Here is an 18,397-nt window from a genome sequence, read left to right on the forward strand (position 1 = left end):
TTCATATCAACAGCACAAATTTATTCATGACAACGAGAGAACTGGAAAGTGCCTCCTTCCGAATACTCTTGAATCGAATTGGATTGCGTCAGGCTAATGAAAATTGCTCAAACCTAACCTACCACATCGTGTTGAAAACAAGATGTTTGATATACTTCTGGGTCCTACCAAAAATGATCTTAATTACAGAAATAGAGGAGGGTTCAAACACGGCAATCCCAGAATCAGATAAAATTTCACGGTGCACATCTAAATTCTGAAGCCGTTAATTTCTCAGTGACTAGCTATTTCTACGATCTGCACAGGGATTGTATGGACGGCGAGCAATGAAAAAATCAATACCTGATGGGTTCTCCCCAAACACCTTGACCCCTGGCTAATAAAGAAGCGTACAAGAGCTCGTTCCATGTATCAGGAACTCCAGGCAAACAGAAGTGACTGCAGTCCTGACGATTCTTTGGAGGAAGTCCATGAACGTTGGTATCAATTCCATACAGTCCTGCATGTCCATCAGCCCTATAGTTCGTAGACGTTGTAATATCCATGAACTCGACAGCACTTCTTTTCTTCTTAATTTTCTGCTTGATTGCATCAATGATATGCTTGTTGGTCCAGGGTGTTTCCTGCATCTCGTTTACCTCCTCGTCGGTGAATGGCTTGACCTCTTCATGACAATGACCTCCTTTATTCCAAGCTCCTCCTCTGCACACATAAACACCGATACAAAGTGATCACCAGTTTCGACTAAACCACGAATCTCATTTGTGCACTCGAAACCTTGTCCGTTTTTATTCTTCAATAGATCGATTTCATCAGGTTATGCTAGGGAGATACCCAAATCTAAAGGTGGAAGATTCACAATGTAGACGTACCTAAAATGAACTGGGGCGAAACTTCGAAAAAAGACTTGAGAAGTCTCAGGATCAAGATTACGTTCCATCCATGATGCCCAAGTTCTCACACCAGTTCTAAATGCATCTTCAATGCTGTGGGTCGTCAAGTTGTTCCCCATGTAAAACCGGCCACCTCTGCAGTAAAAAGTATCAGGCGTGTAAATTCAACACTCTACAGAATCATTGCTTTCTACCACAAACTATGAATTCTGCCCAACACTGACACGGTATTAAAAAGAAAAAAGGGAAAAATCAAGGAAGATGCTACCAGATGATCAATCAAAAGACACGAGTTGAAGAAGCATGTGACAACACGATCACACCAAAGCATGAGGAAATACTGATAATAAGGAACAAAGTGATCGATGTCTTACTGGCGCCCAATCTTCTCCCATGACCACCAGTGACCTGAATTAAATACCATGATGTTGGCTCCGGGCCAATTTCCAACACTCCATGACACTTGGTCGAGCTTAAGTATACTCGTCACGTTACTTGGTACATCCGGAGGAGGTCGTGTTTGTGGAACAAGAAAAGTGTCCCTGTAATACTCCACGGTACAATTATAATCTTCGAATCGAAATAACAGCTCACCAATGTGCTTACTTATGGGCTGACCATTAACCTCATAAATCCGTGATTTGTTTTGCACACCTTCTGCAAGCATGCACAACATAGACTCCCACTGGTTCCGCCCCAAAGAATCGCCAACAAACACAAGCCGTTGGTTCCGTAACCTATTCAACATTTCTTTGGGATCGAATCTGCAACAACGGTCTTGAAACAATCAACATTCTGATTTGTCCTTTTGAGATTACGCAGCAAGTATTTGAGTCTAAATATCAAGGATACAACACCATACACCCATTACAAGTTATATATTAAAAATAATACAAAGAAAATAATAAGAGTTCTAAGTAACTTGGTGTCAAGCCAACGAAACAAATGCCACCACTGCAATTTTAACCGCTCAAGGCAACATGTACACAGAAGACACCTGTACTTGATAAACAAGAGCATTATCACAAGACAGACTCTCAGAACAAATACTTTTGTAGCCTACATTCCCTGGCACCTAAAACTCAACGACCAGCTAAAAATAAGAAACCAAGACAAAAAAACGGTTGGTTCATTATCAGAATTCAAAAACCTGGGCAAGTCACAATCGTCAGGTTGCCAGCGATATTTCATAAAATCAGTGTCGGGTCGACCATTCTCCTCACACCGAAAACTTCTGTCCACGAAAGGACAATTCCTGGATCTGTATAGTGGATATGTATCATCATACACCCACCGACCGTGATAAATATCACAACCGACTAATGATCGGTGTACTGTGCCATTCGTCGCTGCACCATCCGTCGTGACTATTACATCAGATTGCGGCTGCTCGGAATCCTCGGGCTTTGAAAGAAGGTACTCATTATTGTAACTTGAGGAGAAATGTGATTCTCCTACCTCGGCGGAATTAGTGCCATCCGCTGCTGGTTCGAAATTCTCCATCGACTCCATCACTTTGCTTGAATCGTCGACCTGGACATCGGATGAGTCCCCATTACCCCACTCGACATTAACTGCCGTGCGAGGTGTCACACGCATTTCGATGCGTTCTTCGGATTCATGACTGAACAACGATTCAGGTTCCAAACCCTTCTGCAGAACAAAGTCCTCCGTACCGCTGCTACCGTAGAGCGTCTTTGTGTCAACGATCATGAAGCAAAATAAGATAAGTCCTGCGCTGAGAGGTAGTAGCAACGTGATCCCAAGGCTATGGCCACTACAATATGCTTTCCTCCAATATTTCCCACTTTCTCGCGCTTCCAGTCTTCGCAGCGTTAGTTTCGAAGTCATATTATATGACAGAAATATATATATATACGCGCGAATAAATAAACGCGCAAGAATCGTAGCTAATAACCCTGAAATTAACGATATAAACCCAGAAAACTTCTACGTCTTTTGTCAAATTTCATGGTGCTGCTTTAGTGCTTCATCTCGAGAATATCGAGGTACTCCTGCACCGATGCCTCGTCGGTCCGCTCCTCGTAATTGTTGTGCTGTGCTTAGCTAGTAATTCTAAAAGTGGCTCTAACGCCAAGTGTAGAAGATCTAAACGGGAACACTCACCGCCTTCTCTCGGACTTCCGCATGCTGCCAATTCACACTGTCAATAGCTTCCTCCTTCTTTCCTCGTCGGGTCCCATGTCAATCTGAATAGCAACGACGGAAGTGTACTTGACTCTCAGCAGTTTGTCAGCTATTCATTTAACTTCTTTAAATCCAGAGATGACGGATATTGTCATCACTCCCACCTTCAACCACCTGGTAAACCAAGCACGGCAACCTAAAAATGCTCAGTGACTGATTATTCCCAATAAATACAAAAAAAAAGATACACAAAACCTTCACCCAACGTCCATGTTGTCATGAGCGGATGGGAATCGACTTCCTCCCACAACCAGCATGCAGACGAATCATAGTGTATTCTGAGACAAGGAATGAACACAGTCCTTTGTAATCCTCAGCCAAGCTCACTAGCTTTTTACACAACATCACCAACTGTAACGAAGCGGAACGCTTTATTTGATCCACGGTGTGCAGTATCCACAGAATCCTCGGTCCAGGATTCATCAACTGCACATCGTTTCAAAAACGCTGATGTGACCGTTCTCTCTGCATCACTCTTCAAAGTCGGTCACTGCTGTAACCCTTCACGCATAATATTGCTTAAGCTAACTAGGTCTGTGCACGCAGACCTGGCGTTGCCTACTAAAAGTACTAAGAGACAAGGAATGCCATTTCTGTGTGAAACTGCTGTTTCAAACGGAGAAGCGCTTCAAATAGGGATCAAATCACATCATTTCCTGCCCATTCTAGAAAAATTGAAGCGGGGTTGTAAAACATATAAAGACGCCATGAAGTGGTGATTCAACGTTGGTGGGGCGCAAGCTAACTCAACCGATGAGGCAACACCGCAGGGAACGGAATGCAATTAGCTTGCTTCTTTCCTACTCTTCGCAGCTCTGCTTCAAGCATCACTTCCAGTGTGCGGTTTTGCAGTTCCATGCAATGGACAGGTCGTGTTGCAGGACTTGCACCCGGCTACTGTGCCACAGACGCAACGCTAAAAGCCCGCACGCATGTTACTTGGAAGGAGCGCAATTCTGCACTGCTGCAATAATTACGACGAACCCAGAAGACAATAAGAGACCGACAACGTAAGGATCAAGGTTATCGGCACTATCTGCTGCACACTTACATCAGGATGCGCCGGAGTAGTCACAGGCAATCACCTGGTCTGCGGAGAGAAAATCCCACAGACATATTACCGTCCCCGCATACTCACTCGCCAGTGCCTGAAAATGAACCAAACGTGAACATGAGGTGAAGCTCGCGAACCCAGATATGGCCTGCACAAGACCTATCGCGACCTCCCCACTCACCCAAATAAGTTCCTCGCAGTTCCACCCGCGCCCGGAGGTCGCTCCGTGAGGGAAAAATGCAAACTCCTACCTCGATCTGCCAAATCCAGCTACTCCCCAACAAACGACGCCCATCGTCATAAAACGACACGAGACTTTACAATAAATTCCCTCACCAAAAAAAATCCTCCAGGCATCATCCAAGGACATCTGCCCCCGCGTCCGGCGCTCAAATCCTACATGGAGCCACAGCGCGCATTCACATCCACATCCACATCCTTATGTCAGCGATGGAGTGAATTCCTCAGTCAATCGACACCTCCCATCCCTTGAGAGAATCGCCCACAAAGCTTAAAAAGCAGAACATGTAGCCCCAGCAGCGATCACGACATGCTGATAATGGCGTTGGCTTTTTGAGCTTTTGGTTGTTTTGTTCGGTCCCCTCGAATGACGATCCTCGGCCGCACATTGGCACCGTACTCGAGATCAAAACGCTGCAGGCTGATAACAGCAGCAGCGGCAGCAGGACTGTAACTGTGGTCGATGGGGATCCCACTCACTCATTCACTCACTCACTGCAGGTCTTATGAGTTAAGATTCTAGTTGCGCAATCATGCAGCTCTGATCAACACAACTGAGAGCTCCTGGGATTATAAAAACAAGGCGCAGGATTGTCGCATCGACACAACCCACACACACACAATGAGCGACTTCTGCGAGCGTGAGCCTCACGCGGCAGTGGTCGCCGCGGACGGAAACAGCCGCACAGACGGCGGCACAAAGAGCGCGGCGTCACTCGGCGGCGGTGGGAGGCGGCGAGGGTTTTTAGCTGGGTTCGTACTTTGCGACGCTGATTCAGCTCCCCTCGTGGAACTCCAATAGAAAGGCAGAGCTAACTCTCTCTCTGCTTATAGAACTTTCTTAATTACTCACTCCAATAGAAAGGCAGAGCTAACTCTTTCTCTGCTTATAGAACTTTCTTAATTACTCACTTGCTTCTGTTGTTGTTGTTGTTCATTGCAATAATTTGTGTTTACTATCGCAAATCTACTTTTGTTGATTATTGTCTCCTTTGCGTGTTGCCCATGACCTCTCGGTCTGAATGGTTTTGTCAGCTTTTCGTGGGAAACTTTTTAAATGTGCTTTGTTTTGTGTGTGTGTGTGTCTCAACCTTCATGTGTTTTGTATGTGGGTTGTGTTTGATGCTTTTTGCAAAGAGATGTAGCTTTGGTTTTCATGTATATATATATATATATATATATAAAAAATTGTGAATTTTAAAAGTGGAATAAAAATAAAAATTTTATTGAGAGAAAATTTGATGTAAAGTATGTTGTTAATTATACATTTCAAACAATCCTGAATGGGAACTATTAGGTTGACATCCCCTTTTTACTCTTTGGACACCCCTTTATATATACATCTTTGCAAAAAATAACCACTTTTTATTTTAAATGAGATTAAAAAACGATTTTGATGAATAGTAATAGTAATAAAACATAATTTTTAATGTTTTTGTTGCTCTAAAATTTAATTTGACAAAGATTTGTAAGGAAAATAGAAATAGAAATAAAAATATTATGTAGCCATAGAATACAAATGGATAAGGGTATATCAAATTTTGGCAGTAAAACAATAAATACAACAAGAATAATGACTTAAAATTAGAACCAATTATTTTTTTGCAAGAGTTTGTATGTGGGGATGTTTACGTAATAAACATAGGATGTTCACCTAACAGTTCCCTAAATAAATGTATGTAGATTACAAGACAATCTCTTATATAAAAACAACTAGGGGGAAAAAATACACAGGATAAAAATGTGGCCAACAGCATGGGTTTCCACTATATATATATATATATATATATATATATACACATTGCAACATTATTTTCATGAACAATTGTTCTTTAAATTTCACTATACAAATGTTCTGTTTACCTCCTATTTCAAACAACCTTCAAATTTTGCACTTTATTTTGGTTCTTCTGTAATGCCTTAAATAGACACTCAAGGTTCTTCAGAAAAAAACCTCAAATGTGTAATTAGACGATTAGATACAAATGTCTTACTTATTTAAACAACTTGGTTTATTCCATCTTTGTTTCATTTTTTTTTATCTCCACTGTTATTCTCTTGATTCCCATTGTTTTCACTTCAATTCCCCTAAAAACTCGTGCAATCAAATCTTCATTTGGATCCACAATAAAAATAGAAATAAAAAAACAAACTTTTCCGTCTCCATATGAAGATTTTCCATAAAAGCTGTGTTCTGGATTTGAGTTACTTAAATTCAAGCAATAACTCATCCTAGTGAAAAACTGCAGTTCTCAGCCCGTAATTGCTTCAATAAAATCCAAACATTGTTGAACTGATGTTGCATTCCAAATCCTCAAACAACTTCCAATAGTCCCCTCCAATACTCTAAAGCTCAAAACCACATCCCAACAACTCATGCAACAATTGTCAATTACCTGCAAAAACAGAGCTTCCAATACTCAACCAAATAGATGTAAGCATATCATTGTGTGTGTGTGTGAGTGAGATCATTCAACAAAGACGAAACATATAAACTATTCACCCTGACAACAGATGCTTTTTGCCTACATTAGAAGATGTTGACGTCGTTGGAGGAAAGTGCGGCACACCATGCAGGGACGAGGCGTGAATCCTGCATAGCTGCCGGCTCCCTGTGGCTGCACGGATCATGCACGGAGCCGCACAGAATTCCCGCAACGGACCCAGATTCTGTGTACAGCAGCTAGGTAGGTAGCATCAGTCATGGCTTCCGAGATTCCAAAACCCTAATCCTGTTTCTCAGGCTAGATTTGTGGCTGGCGTTATCTGCAATGACTCTATTTCATTTGGGTTGGCAACTACTTAGTATGACAATACAATGCAAAAAAATAAATGTGGGAGATATACATATATATATATATATATATATATATTTTTAATATTTTTTTGACACAAGTAGAATACAATGTGGATTGGGCTGTTGTTTCATGACTTTTACTTGAATTAGACATCTTTCTGGAACAAAACCAAGACCTAAAATGAATCAGCATTGCTCTGGCTGATTTTGCACAAATGTATTGCAGTTAATGTATGAGACAAAATCTTTGCAATAGTGCTAATAAGTTTTTTTCCCTTTTTTGCTATAGAACCTTTTAAACTAGTATAGATTTGAGGAGCATCTAAATGTTCAACAAAATTGGATTTGGGGTTTTGTTATTTTCTACAAGTTTAGTGTTTTAAGTCTAAAAATGGCACCAAGACCAACACTAACTTTACATCAAATAATTTTTCAAGAAGCTCTTTTTAAAAAAAAATCAATGAAGGCATGTAGCTTTTAAAAGTTGACATTATCATTATTATTATTATTTGTTTGTTTGTTTGTTTGTTTTTTTTTGTTTGTGTGTGTATGGATAACATGGAAATAATATGATGTTTTGATATTTAGACAAACTAATAAAAAAATAATTCTAACATGATATAGGTTAGTAGAGTATAGAAAAGCACATTAGAAAAAGACACTAGACGGTACCCTAAAAAATTAGCAAAACAAATAAAAATATTTAAAGAAGCTTCATAAGAATTTGATTGAATATTAAAAAAATTAAGATTATTAGTTATACACTTTAATAAAATAGAATTATATATTATTTTTTAAAATTTGTACAAGTCCATTTAGATTTGATGCCTCAAATAAAGGCATGTACTAGTATTCAATATCATTAAATAACAAAGGATTATACATAAAATTACATAGATTGTTATTGTTGTTTTCTATAAGGTTGTCCTAGAAATCTAACTTTCTTTAAATGTTTAAATAATTTTTATTTAAAAAAGCTTACCTATATTTTTTAATTTTGTAATATTAATGATATATATATATATATATATTTTTAAAAATCTTAAATAAATAAAATTTGATCAATAATTTTCTTGTAAATAAAGCTCCTTGTAATAAATCAAAATTGATAATAGTTGTGGAGTAAAAAGTAGAGGATTTTCAACCAAGAGTCGTCCAAATAAATGACACTATATAAGTTTAGATATAGAAAAAAAAAAAAAATATATATATATATATATATATATATATATATATATATATAAATAAAGACAATTATATCCACTAATTTTAACTTATTATATAATTATATATTATATCCTTGGTATTTTTAATTTTGAAATATTTATTATATTTTATATGATTTTTATTTTAAAATCACATCATTACAATGGTTGAGTGGTTTTATTTTTTGTAACAAATAAAATGATAATTATATATATTGCTTCATACTTAAGATTCTATAAGAAGATAGAAATTTTAGTTTAATATTATATCATCTTGAATGATTATTTATTTATTTATTTTAATAACACAAGAGTATATAGACTCTTTGGTTTTTTCAAATCATGACTTTGACAACAATGTTCATTTCATGTCTCTAATCTTTAATCCCCCATCTTTGTTCTTTGTCTCCAATTTCTATTCTTTACCATTGGTCTTTCATTTTTAGTCCATATTTCCTATCTCAATTTTTTATTTTTTCTTCTTTATTTTTCCTATCTATTCACAATACATGATTCTATTTAATAAAAAATAATATATAGTATTTAGAAAACCAACATCAAACTCTAAAGCTTTTAGCCATAGATTTTACACATGATGTCTATTTTAATTTTAATTTTAATTTTAAAAAATAAATTAGAAAATTTTAGCTTTTATAAGTACAAAAAATTAAAAAAATTACTTTAAAAATATTTAAATTAAAACAAGACATCTTTATCTTTTAATCACTAAATTAAAGATTACAATGTAATACTAGCAATGTTTTAGTTCCAAAATAATTTTATAAAAAAATAACTTTATTCAAGATTATTATTACTATTAATAATGATATACAATAAAAATGGAGGTTGGTTGTTGAAAACAAAGACAAGAAGATGGGCATTGAGATAGATGATGGAAGAATGAAAGTTAGAAATAGAAGATATGGGATGAAGGTTAGAAACTAAAGACAAAGGATGAGGTTGGAAACAAAAGATAAGAAATGTGAAGACAAGATTGAGAACAAATGATAAGACATGGAGGAACAAGGTTAAAAATAAAGGACAAGAAACATATGAATAAGGTTGAAAATAGAAGATGGAAGATGGAGGGACAAGATTGAAAACAAAGAATAAGAAGCATAAAGACAAGGTTGAAAATAGAGGACAAGAGATAGAGGGATAAGATTAAAAATATATGACTTTTAAATAAATCGAATTTCTTATAATCTTGATTTTTCTTTTTTTTTAATCCAAAATCATATTAGTAAAGTAAAAATCTATAAATCCAATACAATCAAATCCTTACTAATAGTTGTATGAGCTTTTATTCATGTTATAAAAGAAAAGTCATCTTTTTTTATATATGCCATTTTTATTTTTAATAATGAAAAGACTACCAATGGCATTTCAAGATAGTATTAAGATTATTAAGATGCATTTGAAAAGAAGAATATAGATATTTTTTTAAAGTATTGTTTTTATGATTATTCAATTGATCTTTAAGAAAGAACTCAACCACTATTTGGACCAATCAATACCTTATTGTAAAACAAGTTGGTTGCATCTAAAGAGTACATTGACAAAAAATTTATCAAAAACTTCATACATTATTTTAAATTTCCAATAAGAGCTCTTATCTTATTTGTGAAGAAAAAAGACAAATCTTTATAGATGTGTGTAGACTATCAATATTTTAAGAAGATCACTATTAAGAATAGGTATTATTTACCTTCAATTTAAAGACTTTTTGATTAGCTCAATCAATCAAAGATGTATAAAAAAAATAGATCTATAAAGAATATATAATTTAATTTACATAACAAGCAAATGAATGAAAGATTACATTTTGAACCAAGTATGGACATTTTGAATATAATGTTATATCTTTTAGACTTACAAATATACTAGCTACTTTTCAACATCTAATAAATGATGTCTTTTTTTTTTGTAAATTTCTTAATGATTTTTTTGTCTCTTATCTAAATAATATTTTGATCTATTCTAAAAACATAAAAAATATAAACTTTATTTTTTGTCATATGTTAGAAAAACCTAAAGATATAGGATTATATGCCAACATAGAAAATTATATATTTTACAATACTCAAGTTGATTTCTTAAGATGCATCATTTCAAATGATGGTTTTACAATAGAACTTTAAAAAGTCGAATCTATCATAGATTGAGAAATTTCAAGAACATAATATGAAATATACAATATTATTTAGAATTTATCAATTATTATTAAATCTTCATTGAACACTTTTTTCAAACTGCAATTCTACCTATATTTTTAATTTGTAAAAAAAAAATTAAATAGAATAAAGAAGTTGAAGCATTGTTTGAGGCTTTAAAGACAATATTTATTTATGTACTAATATTGTATTGTGTCTACTTCTTTAAGGTATTTTTTGTGAAAATATATACATTAAACTTTAGCTTGAATGTAATTTTATTATAAATAAGAGAAAATAAAAAATTTCATCTATTAGCTTTCTTTTTAAATATTTTTTAGCAATTAAGATTAATTAGAAGATCTACAAAAAATAACTTCTTGCAATTATGGATTTATTTCAAAGATGAAATTATTATCTAAAAGGTGCTTCTAATTTAGTCATTGTATATATGGATTACAAAAAATAAAATATTTCATATCAATATATATTTTGAATCAACACCAAATTTGTTGAAGCATATTTTTATTAAGATTTGATTTTAATATTACTTATTAAATAAGAAAATAAGGTTTATCAAAATTCCTTTTTAGATATTTTTATTTTGTATCAAAAAAAAAGATGTAACTTTTGATCAACAAAGAACAATCATCTTGAAGCTTAAGTAATTTCATCTTTAAACAATAAAATCAACATTGGCTATTGATTCAATGTTTCTTAAGAAAGTTCAATTGAGTATATCCTCTCATCTTCTTATTCATGATACTAAAAAAATCCTTTGAAGTCTTATGATATTTTTAAGTTTAAATTCAATAATAATCTATTCTATTTCAAAAGTTGCTTATATATTCCGAAATATGAACTACAATTATATGTTCTTCATGATTGTCATTATTTTTTAATAATAGGATATTTTGATTACAACAAAATTTTGGAGCTAATATCTAGAGATTTTTATTGATATCAAATGTGGAATGCAATTAAGAAATTTTTGCAATGACATGATGATTGTTTAAGATAAAAAATTCTTTGTTATTAATCTTATTGTCTTCTTCAGCCATTATCTATTCGAAAAGAATCATAGTCTTTTATTTCTATAGATTTTATTATAAATCTTGCAATTTCAGGTTCTTATGATTTTATATTTGTGATAGTAGATTATTTCACCAAAATGGTATATTTTATAACATATACAAAATCTATTATAAATAAAGAAACAACTAAGTTTTTTCTTAATAACATTAATTTTTATCATATATTACTAAAGAATATTATACCAAATAGAGAAACTTAAATTATATTAAGTTTTTAAAAAATTCTTTTTAAGATTCCCAAAGTGGACATAGAACTATCTTTGGCTTTCTATCCTTAAATCAATAGACAAACAAAACAAATGAATCAAGTTTTGGAGTAGTATTTGAGATATACTAGGTTATCTTTATAAATATTGTATAATAATTTTAGTTTTTTTATAATACATTAGATTTTTTTAATAAAAATTAGTTTTTTTTTATATATAAATATGCAAGAAATAACTTAGCTAAGATTACTTAAGAAAAAAAAAAGAATCACAATTGAAACTTAGGTAGCGGATGTAAGAGATTGCTAAGCTTAGTTAAAATTATGATATTAATAAGAAGGCATCAAAGATTTGGTGGGAGTTTTCATAGATATCTCCAGAAAGAGATTTGGACAAGATTTTTAACTCAAGCTCACTTGCTAGTGAAAATTCGATTCAAGAGTATAAAGATAGAATTTTTAGTGATTTTTCTTGGAGAACTCAATGAGCTATTGTAAGCTCAACTTGTGTTGATTAGCCATAAATATTGAAAGAAGGTTGATGAGGATTTAAGAGTAGTAAATTTTTATTGATTTTTTTTGAAAAATTAGAAAAAATCAATAATAATAGGTTAGAAGTAAATTTAGTGCATGGCCAAATTAAATTAATATGCTGCAAAGTTAGAGGTACAAGTATTCTTAAGGAAGTTGTGTCAAGATAGTTTTGAAGTATTGTTGACAATGGAATATCTTAATAGGAGGTATATTAAGAACTAATTCCAAAACAAGTTTGAATACTTGATTATATAGAAAGAATTTAATTAAGCAAGAAAAGAATCAAGATGCGAATTGAATTTTTTTGACTTATGAGATAGTTGCATTGAATGAAAAGTGGCAGCCAATCTTTGAAGATCGACCAAGAGTAGCAAAGAAGGAAGTTTTGTCATTTTTGATCTTTAACAAGGTCAAGCTAATAATGGATAATAATACAAGTAGATTCACTAAGATTGAATATTAATAAATAGAAGATTATTACTGATTAATGAAGGAAGAATGTAACATATTGAGTCTTTTAGAAGTATTTAAATATTATTATTTTTTAGAAAATAATTTAGACATTGTAATATAAAAGCTTTAATTTATTGAGCTCTAAAAATTAGAAATGGATTAATTCCATGGTAGACAATGCCCTTGAAAGTCAAAAGTACTAATTTAAAGGATATTTTTATATATAGAATTTTTATTTTATTTTGTAAGAAATTCTAAACTCCTCTCATTTATATTATTTTGTTCTTGAATGATAGTTGTTGATAATGCAAATGCTATGCTTGAAAAAAAACTATACTAGATTTTTCCTAGAATATTTTTAATATTGAGTTGCAAAAGCAATCAATGGAAAGAATTATGTTTATTCAATTGTACATCAGTAAGTTGTTGAAAGTATGGAATACTGCCAAGAAGTGACTCTTTGGATGACCAAAGCTGGTGATTAGCTAGAATATGAGCTTGACCTCATCCATGAACTATTCTATGGTATTAAAGATTTAATTTGTAAAAAATGTCTATAGACTCTATCTTTAAAATTCTTGTTTTCAAAGAAAAATTGGATATAAATAACATCAAAGTATGAAGATTTAAAATTATATAAAAGTATAGTAGCTGAAAAAGGTTTGCTAGAAGTTGAAGTACACTTAATAAGATAGTCTTGGTGTATTTGATTGACCTTAGAATTAAGTATTAGATGAGCCTTATAAAATTTTACATGTGTGCTTAATGGAAAATTTAGAGTGAATATGTGGCAGATTTTCCTATATACTATACTTGGATTCAAAACTAATATTTAATGCTCTCATGAGGGTTATCTTATGTAGAAAATTTTGTTGTTTGCGATGGTTTTTTTTTGTGTATTGAATGAAGTTAAAGTGGAAAAAATTCTCTAATTCTTATAAGATAAATTTGGAGCTTGTTATGTTTATGAGATATTCTAATTGTATTTTGGATCTTTGATGCTGATCTTAAGCTCTTCTATAGAGCTAAATTAGTGAAGATAGAAGTATTTTTGCTTGAGTTGAATTTTATCTTGTGTTATTTGTATAACATATATCATCAACCACCAACGAGATGATTTGATAACTTTTTTGCTATTGGCAAAATTTTCTTATAATAATACAATAAATTCTTCTTCTTAATAAATAATTATTTTTTACTAATTATGGTTATCATCTATAATTTGATACTTTTAACTTATCAAAAATTGATAATTTTGCAATAAAAGATTTTGCAATATTTTTATCAGAGGTATATATAATAATGAAGGCACAATTAAAGAAAGTACAAAAATAACAAGAAATTAAAGAAGATGCATATTGCAAGGAAAAAATTCAATTTTAAGTAGGAAATAAAGTATGGTTATGTTTTTATAATATCAAGACTATTTGCCCTAGTGATAAGTTGGACTACTGTAGATTTGAACCATTTTTTATTTGTAAACAAATAAATCTAATTGTTTATGAATTACATCTACCAAAGTCTATAAAGATCCATCTTGTATTTCATATCTCTTCTTGAGCCATACAAGACACTACATATACCAAAAAAAAGACAAATACTATGTCCTCCTATAGAAGTAGATAATAATTAAGAATCTAATATTAAAGAAGTCTTAAATTCAAGGTGACGATGAAACATGTTAGAATGTTTTGTTCAATGGCATAGATACAATATTAGTGAATACACATAAGAGCTATTCAAAAATCTTACAAATGTAACAAAGAATGTTGATACTTTTCATTGACAACATCTATCAAAATGTTAGGGACATATTCCTTAGAACTTTCTAGAGAGAAGTTTCTAGAACCTTCTAGAAAACAAGCCTCTGGAACCTTCTAGAAGAGAAGCCTCTGGAACCTTTTAGAGAGAAGTTTCTAGAAGCTTCTAGAAAAGAATCCCCTAGAACTTTCTAGAAGCTTCCTAGTTAATAGAAGTAGCTCGAGAAGTTTCTAGAACCTTCTAGAAAGGAAGCCTCTGGAACCTTCTAGAAGCTTCCTAGTTAATAGAAGTAGCTTGAGAAGCTTCCTAAGTAGGAGTATATATAGGGATCGAGGCTGAAGAGTTCTTTAGTCTTGACAACACATCTCTTGGAGTTCTAGCTCACCTTTCTGGTGTTGTTCTTGTACTCATCTGTTTAATCTATTTCTGCCACTTCTTCTTGAACTTCTTGTTAGATTTCAAGTCTGTATTTCGTGTCCGTGACAGTTTGTCGAGACTACACTAACTTGAGATATCAGAGCTAGTTCTTTCTTAGTAGAGTGTGGATTATCCCTCTACTTGAAGGTATACTAGCATTTTTTAGAGGTTGCGGATTACCCTCCTCTAAACTGATACTTCTTCTGTTACAATATTGGAATCTTATTCTTCTTGGAGAGAGTGGATTACCCCTCTTCTTGAAATTCTTAAGGCATTTTATAGGTTGTGGATTACCCTCCTATAAACCAATATTGCCTCTTATAGGGTCATTTTTGTCCTTCTTTTAGAATGGCCGGAGGTCAAGACATTAATATGACAGAAAGTTCGGAGTCTAAGTTAGATGCTATTATGAATGCCCTCGCTACGTTATCACAAAGAACTGCAGAGATTGAAGGAGTGGTGGCAAGGCTTCATAATGATGGAGTATCTGGGATAGCACAATCTAAACTACATCAGCGTCAAATTTCGGCACTTGGAGAAACAACTTTACCTCAGGTTCGACAAGAACCACTAGTTCTACAACATAAGGAGCCTCGAGTTAGCCTTCCAGATAAGTTTGATGGAACACGTTCCAAGTTTCGAGGATTCGTCAATCAAATCAGGTTGATAACAGTTTTACAGCCCGAACGATATCCAACGGAGGAGTCACGTGTTGGGCTTGTTGGAACCTTACTTACGGGACAAGCTCTATCATGGTTTGCTCCTTTGTTTGAGAAACGATCATCCATATTAAACAACTTTGAAATCTTTTTGGAAGCATTTGCGGAAGCATTTGGTGAACACGATAAGGTTCGATGGGCTACAACAAAGATCCGGTCGCTACGACAAGGGATGCGTTCTACATCAGTCTATGCTTCGGATTTCAGGTAATTAGTATGCGACATCAATTGGGATGAAGAAGCGTTGATGAGTCAATTCTATTGGAGTTTAAGAGATGATGTGAAGGATTTGCTGTTAACTCTTCCTGATCCACGAACGCTCAATGAAGCCATTAGCCAAGCTGTGAAGTGCGATAATCACCTATTCCAACGTCGCCAAGACCAACGCTCAAGACAACATACAATTCGCCATGCTCCAACTATGTCGGCAAGCGGTGTGAATTCGCATTCAGAGGTGGAAGACATACAAATTGATGCGGTACGTATCAAATCTCTTACTATAGAAGAAAAAAAGCGACGTATGGATGAAAATTTATGCTTGTATTGCGGTGGAGAAGGCCACAAAGTCGGAAACTGTCCCAAAAAGCAAAATCGAGGCATAGTCAAGACTAGGGGAGTATTTGTTCAGGAAAACGAGGATGCCCAGCCACAGTAGGAACCGTGCGGCTGGACAATGAAATATCCCAACAACAATCAGGTTCCTTTCTTTCTGCCCAACTTGTACTTTGTTTTACAATCCCTCTGTTTATCGGCCCTCAAAAACTGAGAACCTTAGCACTACTAGACTCAGGAGCATCTGCTTGTTTTTTAGACGAAGAATTTGCAAAGTGTCATAAGATCCCTTTAGTACAAAAATCAAAACCTGTTCATGTTGAGGTCATAGATGGGCGACCTTTATTGTCTGGTAGCATCACCCATGAATCAAAACCTATAGAAGTAACGTTTAAAGACCATAGTAGTCATATTATTTTTAATATTATTAGAACCCCATCAAATCCTATTATTCTTGGTCTTTCTTGGTTGGAAAAACATAATCCATTGATAGATTGGAGGTTGCGGAAGATGACTTTTCCCACAAAACCACCCAAGAAAAAACCTAGTAAAAAACCTTGAAAAAAGAAATCCTTATTCATTAGAGCAAGAGCGTTTATAAGATCATCTAAGGAAGGCACTCCATTTGTCATTTATGCGGCTCCAACTACCGAGGAGAAGATCTCAACAGCAAGTATACCGGAGCAACATAAAGATTTTGAAGACGTGTTTCAAAAGAAGAACGCCGACATACTACCGGAACACCGACCATATGATTGTGCCATAGACTTGCAAGAAGGAGCACAACCACCTTTTGGCCCAATCTACAATCTATCGCAAACAGAGTTGGCAAAGTTACGAAAGTACATCGACAAGAATCTAGCCAAGAACTTCATTCGTCATTTAAAATCATCAGCTGGAGCATCCATCTTATTTTTGAAGAAGAAAGATGGATCATTACGGATGTGTGTGGACTATCGAGGCCTCAACAAGGTAACAAAGAAAAATCGTTACCCATTACCCTTGATTTCTAGTCTCTTAGAACAACTTGGACGTGCAAAGATCTTTACAAAAATTGATCTAAGGGGAGCTTATAATCTCGTACGAATCAAGGAAGGAGATGAGTGGAAGACAGCATTCCGTACAAGGTATGGTCATTTCGAATATAATGTCATGCCTTTTGGTCTTACCAATGCTCCAGCGGTTTTCCAACATATGATGAATGACATCTTTCGAGAACACCTCGATGATTTTGTTGTCATCTACTTGGACGATATTCTAATATTTTCTAAAAACGAGGAAGAGCATGAGGAGCATGTTCGTTTGGTCTTGGAGAAACTACGCAAGCGAGGACTATATGCCAAATTAGAAAAGTGTTTATTTCACCAGACGGAGATGGAATTTTTGGGGTTCATTGCGACTACAGAAGGTTTGAAGATGGACCCCAAGAAAGTACAAGCAATCATGTCTTGGGAGGTTCCGAAGACGGTTAGAGACGTACAATGCTTTCTTGGTTTTGCTAACTTCTGTCGGATCTTCATCAAGAATTATTCTCAAGTTGCTGCTCCTCTCACTCGATTAACATGCAAAGATAAGTTAGAATGGGGACCTTTGGCGGAGAAGGCGTTTCAAGATTTGAAGACAGCATTTACTACAGCTCTAATTTTGGTACATCCAGACTTTACAAAGGCCTTCTATTTAGAAACTGATGCTTCAAATTTTGCTTTGGGAGCTGTGCTTTCACAAATGAGTGAAGATAAGAAGCTCCATCCAGTTGCATTCTATTCTCGGAAGTTCTCTGCTGCTGAAATCAATTATGAGATCCACGATAAGGAACTTCTTGCTATAGTGGATTCTTTCGAAGAATGGCGTCACTTTCTTGAAAGAGCTTCACATCCAGTAACCGTATATACGGATCACAAGAATTTGGAGTATTTCATGACGGCTCGAGTTTTAAATCGGCGTCAAGCTCGGTGGAATATGTCGCTATCTAGATTTGATTTTGTTATCACTTATCGAGCTGGAAGGCAGCAAAGACTATCCGATGCTTTATCAAGAAGCTCGTATCTTGCACCAAAGGCTGGAGAAGCAGCGTTTGATCAACAATATACAACGTTATTGAAGCCAGAGAGA

The 18,397-nt window shown here is 34.2% G+C and overlaps 1 protein-coding gene across 2 annotated transcripts; it reads right to left on the reverse strand.

Annotated features, from left to right (window-relative positions):
• Positions 1 to 5,005, reverse strand: LOC112293160 (protein trichome birefringence-like 11). 2 transcript variants are annotated; one of them, XM_024542311.3, is made up of 6 exons: positions 4,492 to 5,005; positions 4,153 to 4,249; positions 2,044 to 3,215; positions 1,268 to 1,657; positions 873 to 1,028; positions 1 to 702 (listed from the first exon to the last, which is right to left on the reverse strand). In XM_024542311.3, the coding sequence occupies exons 3-6, from the start codon at positions 2,742 to 2,744 to the stop codon at positions 336 to 338; spliced, it is 1,614 nt and encodes a 537-aa protein (XP_024398079.1). In that variant the 5' UTR covers positions 2,745 to 3,215; positions 4,153 to 4,249; positions 4,492 to 5,005; the 3' UTR covers positions 1 to 335. The 2 variants fall into 2 exon arrangements, with proteins under 2 accessions (XP_024398079.1, XP_024398081.1); XM_024542313.3 differs by lacking the exon at positions 4,492 to 5,005 and adding an exon at positions 4,337 to 4,477.
• Between the last annotated feature and the right edge of the window lie 13,392 nt (positions 5,006 to 18,397).

Source organism: Physcomitrium patens, chromosome 16 (genome assembly GCF_059467195.1).
Source record: "Physcomitrium patens ecotype Gransden chromosome 16, ASM5946719v1, whole genome shotgun sequence".
Taxonomy (NCBI): Eukaryota; Viridiplantae; Streptophyta; class Bryopsida; order Funariales; family Funariaceae; genus Physcomitrium; species Physcomitrium patens.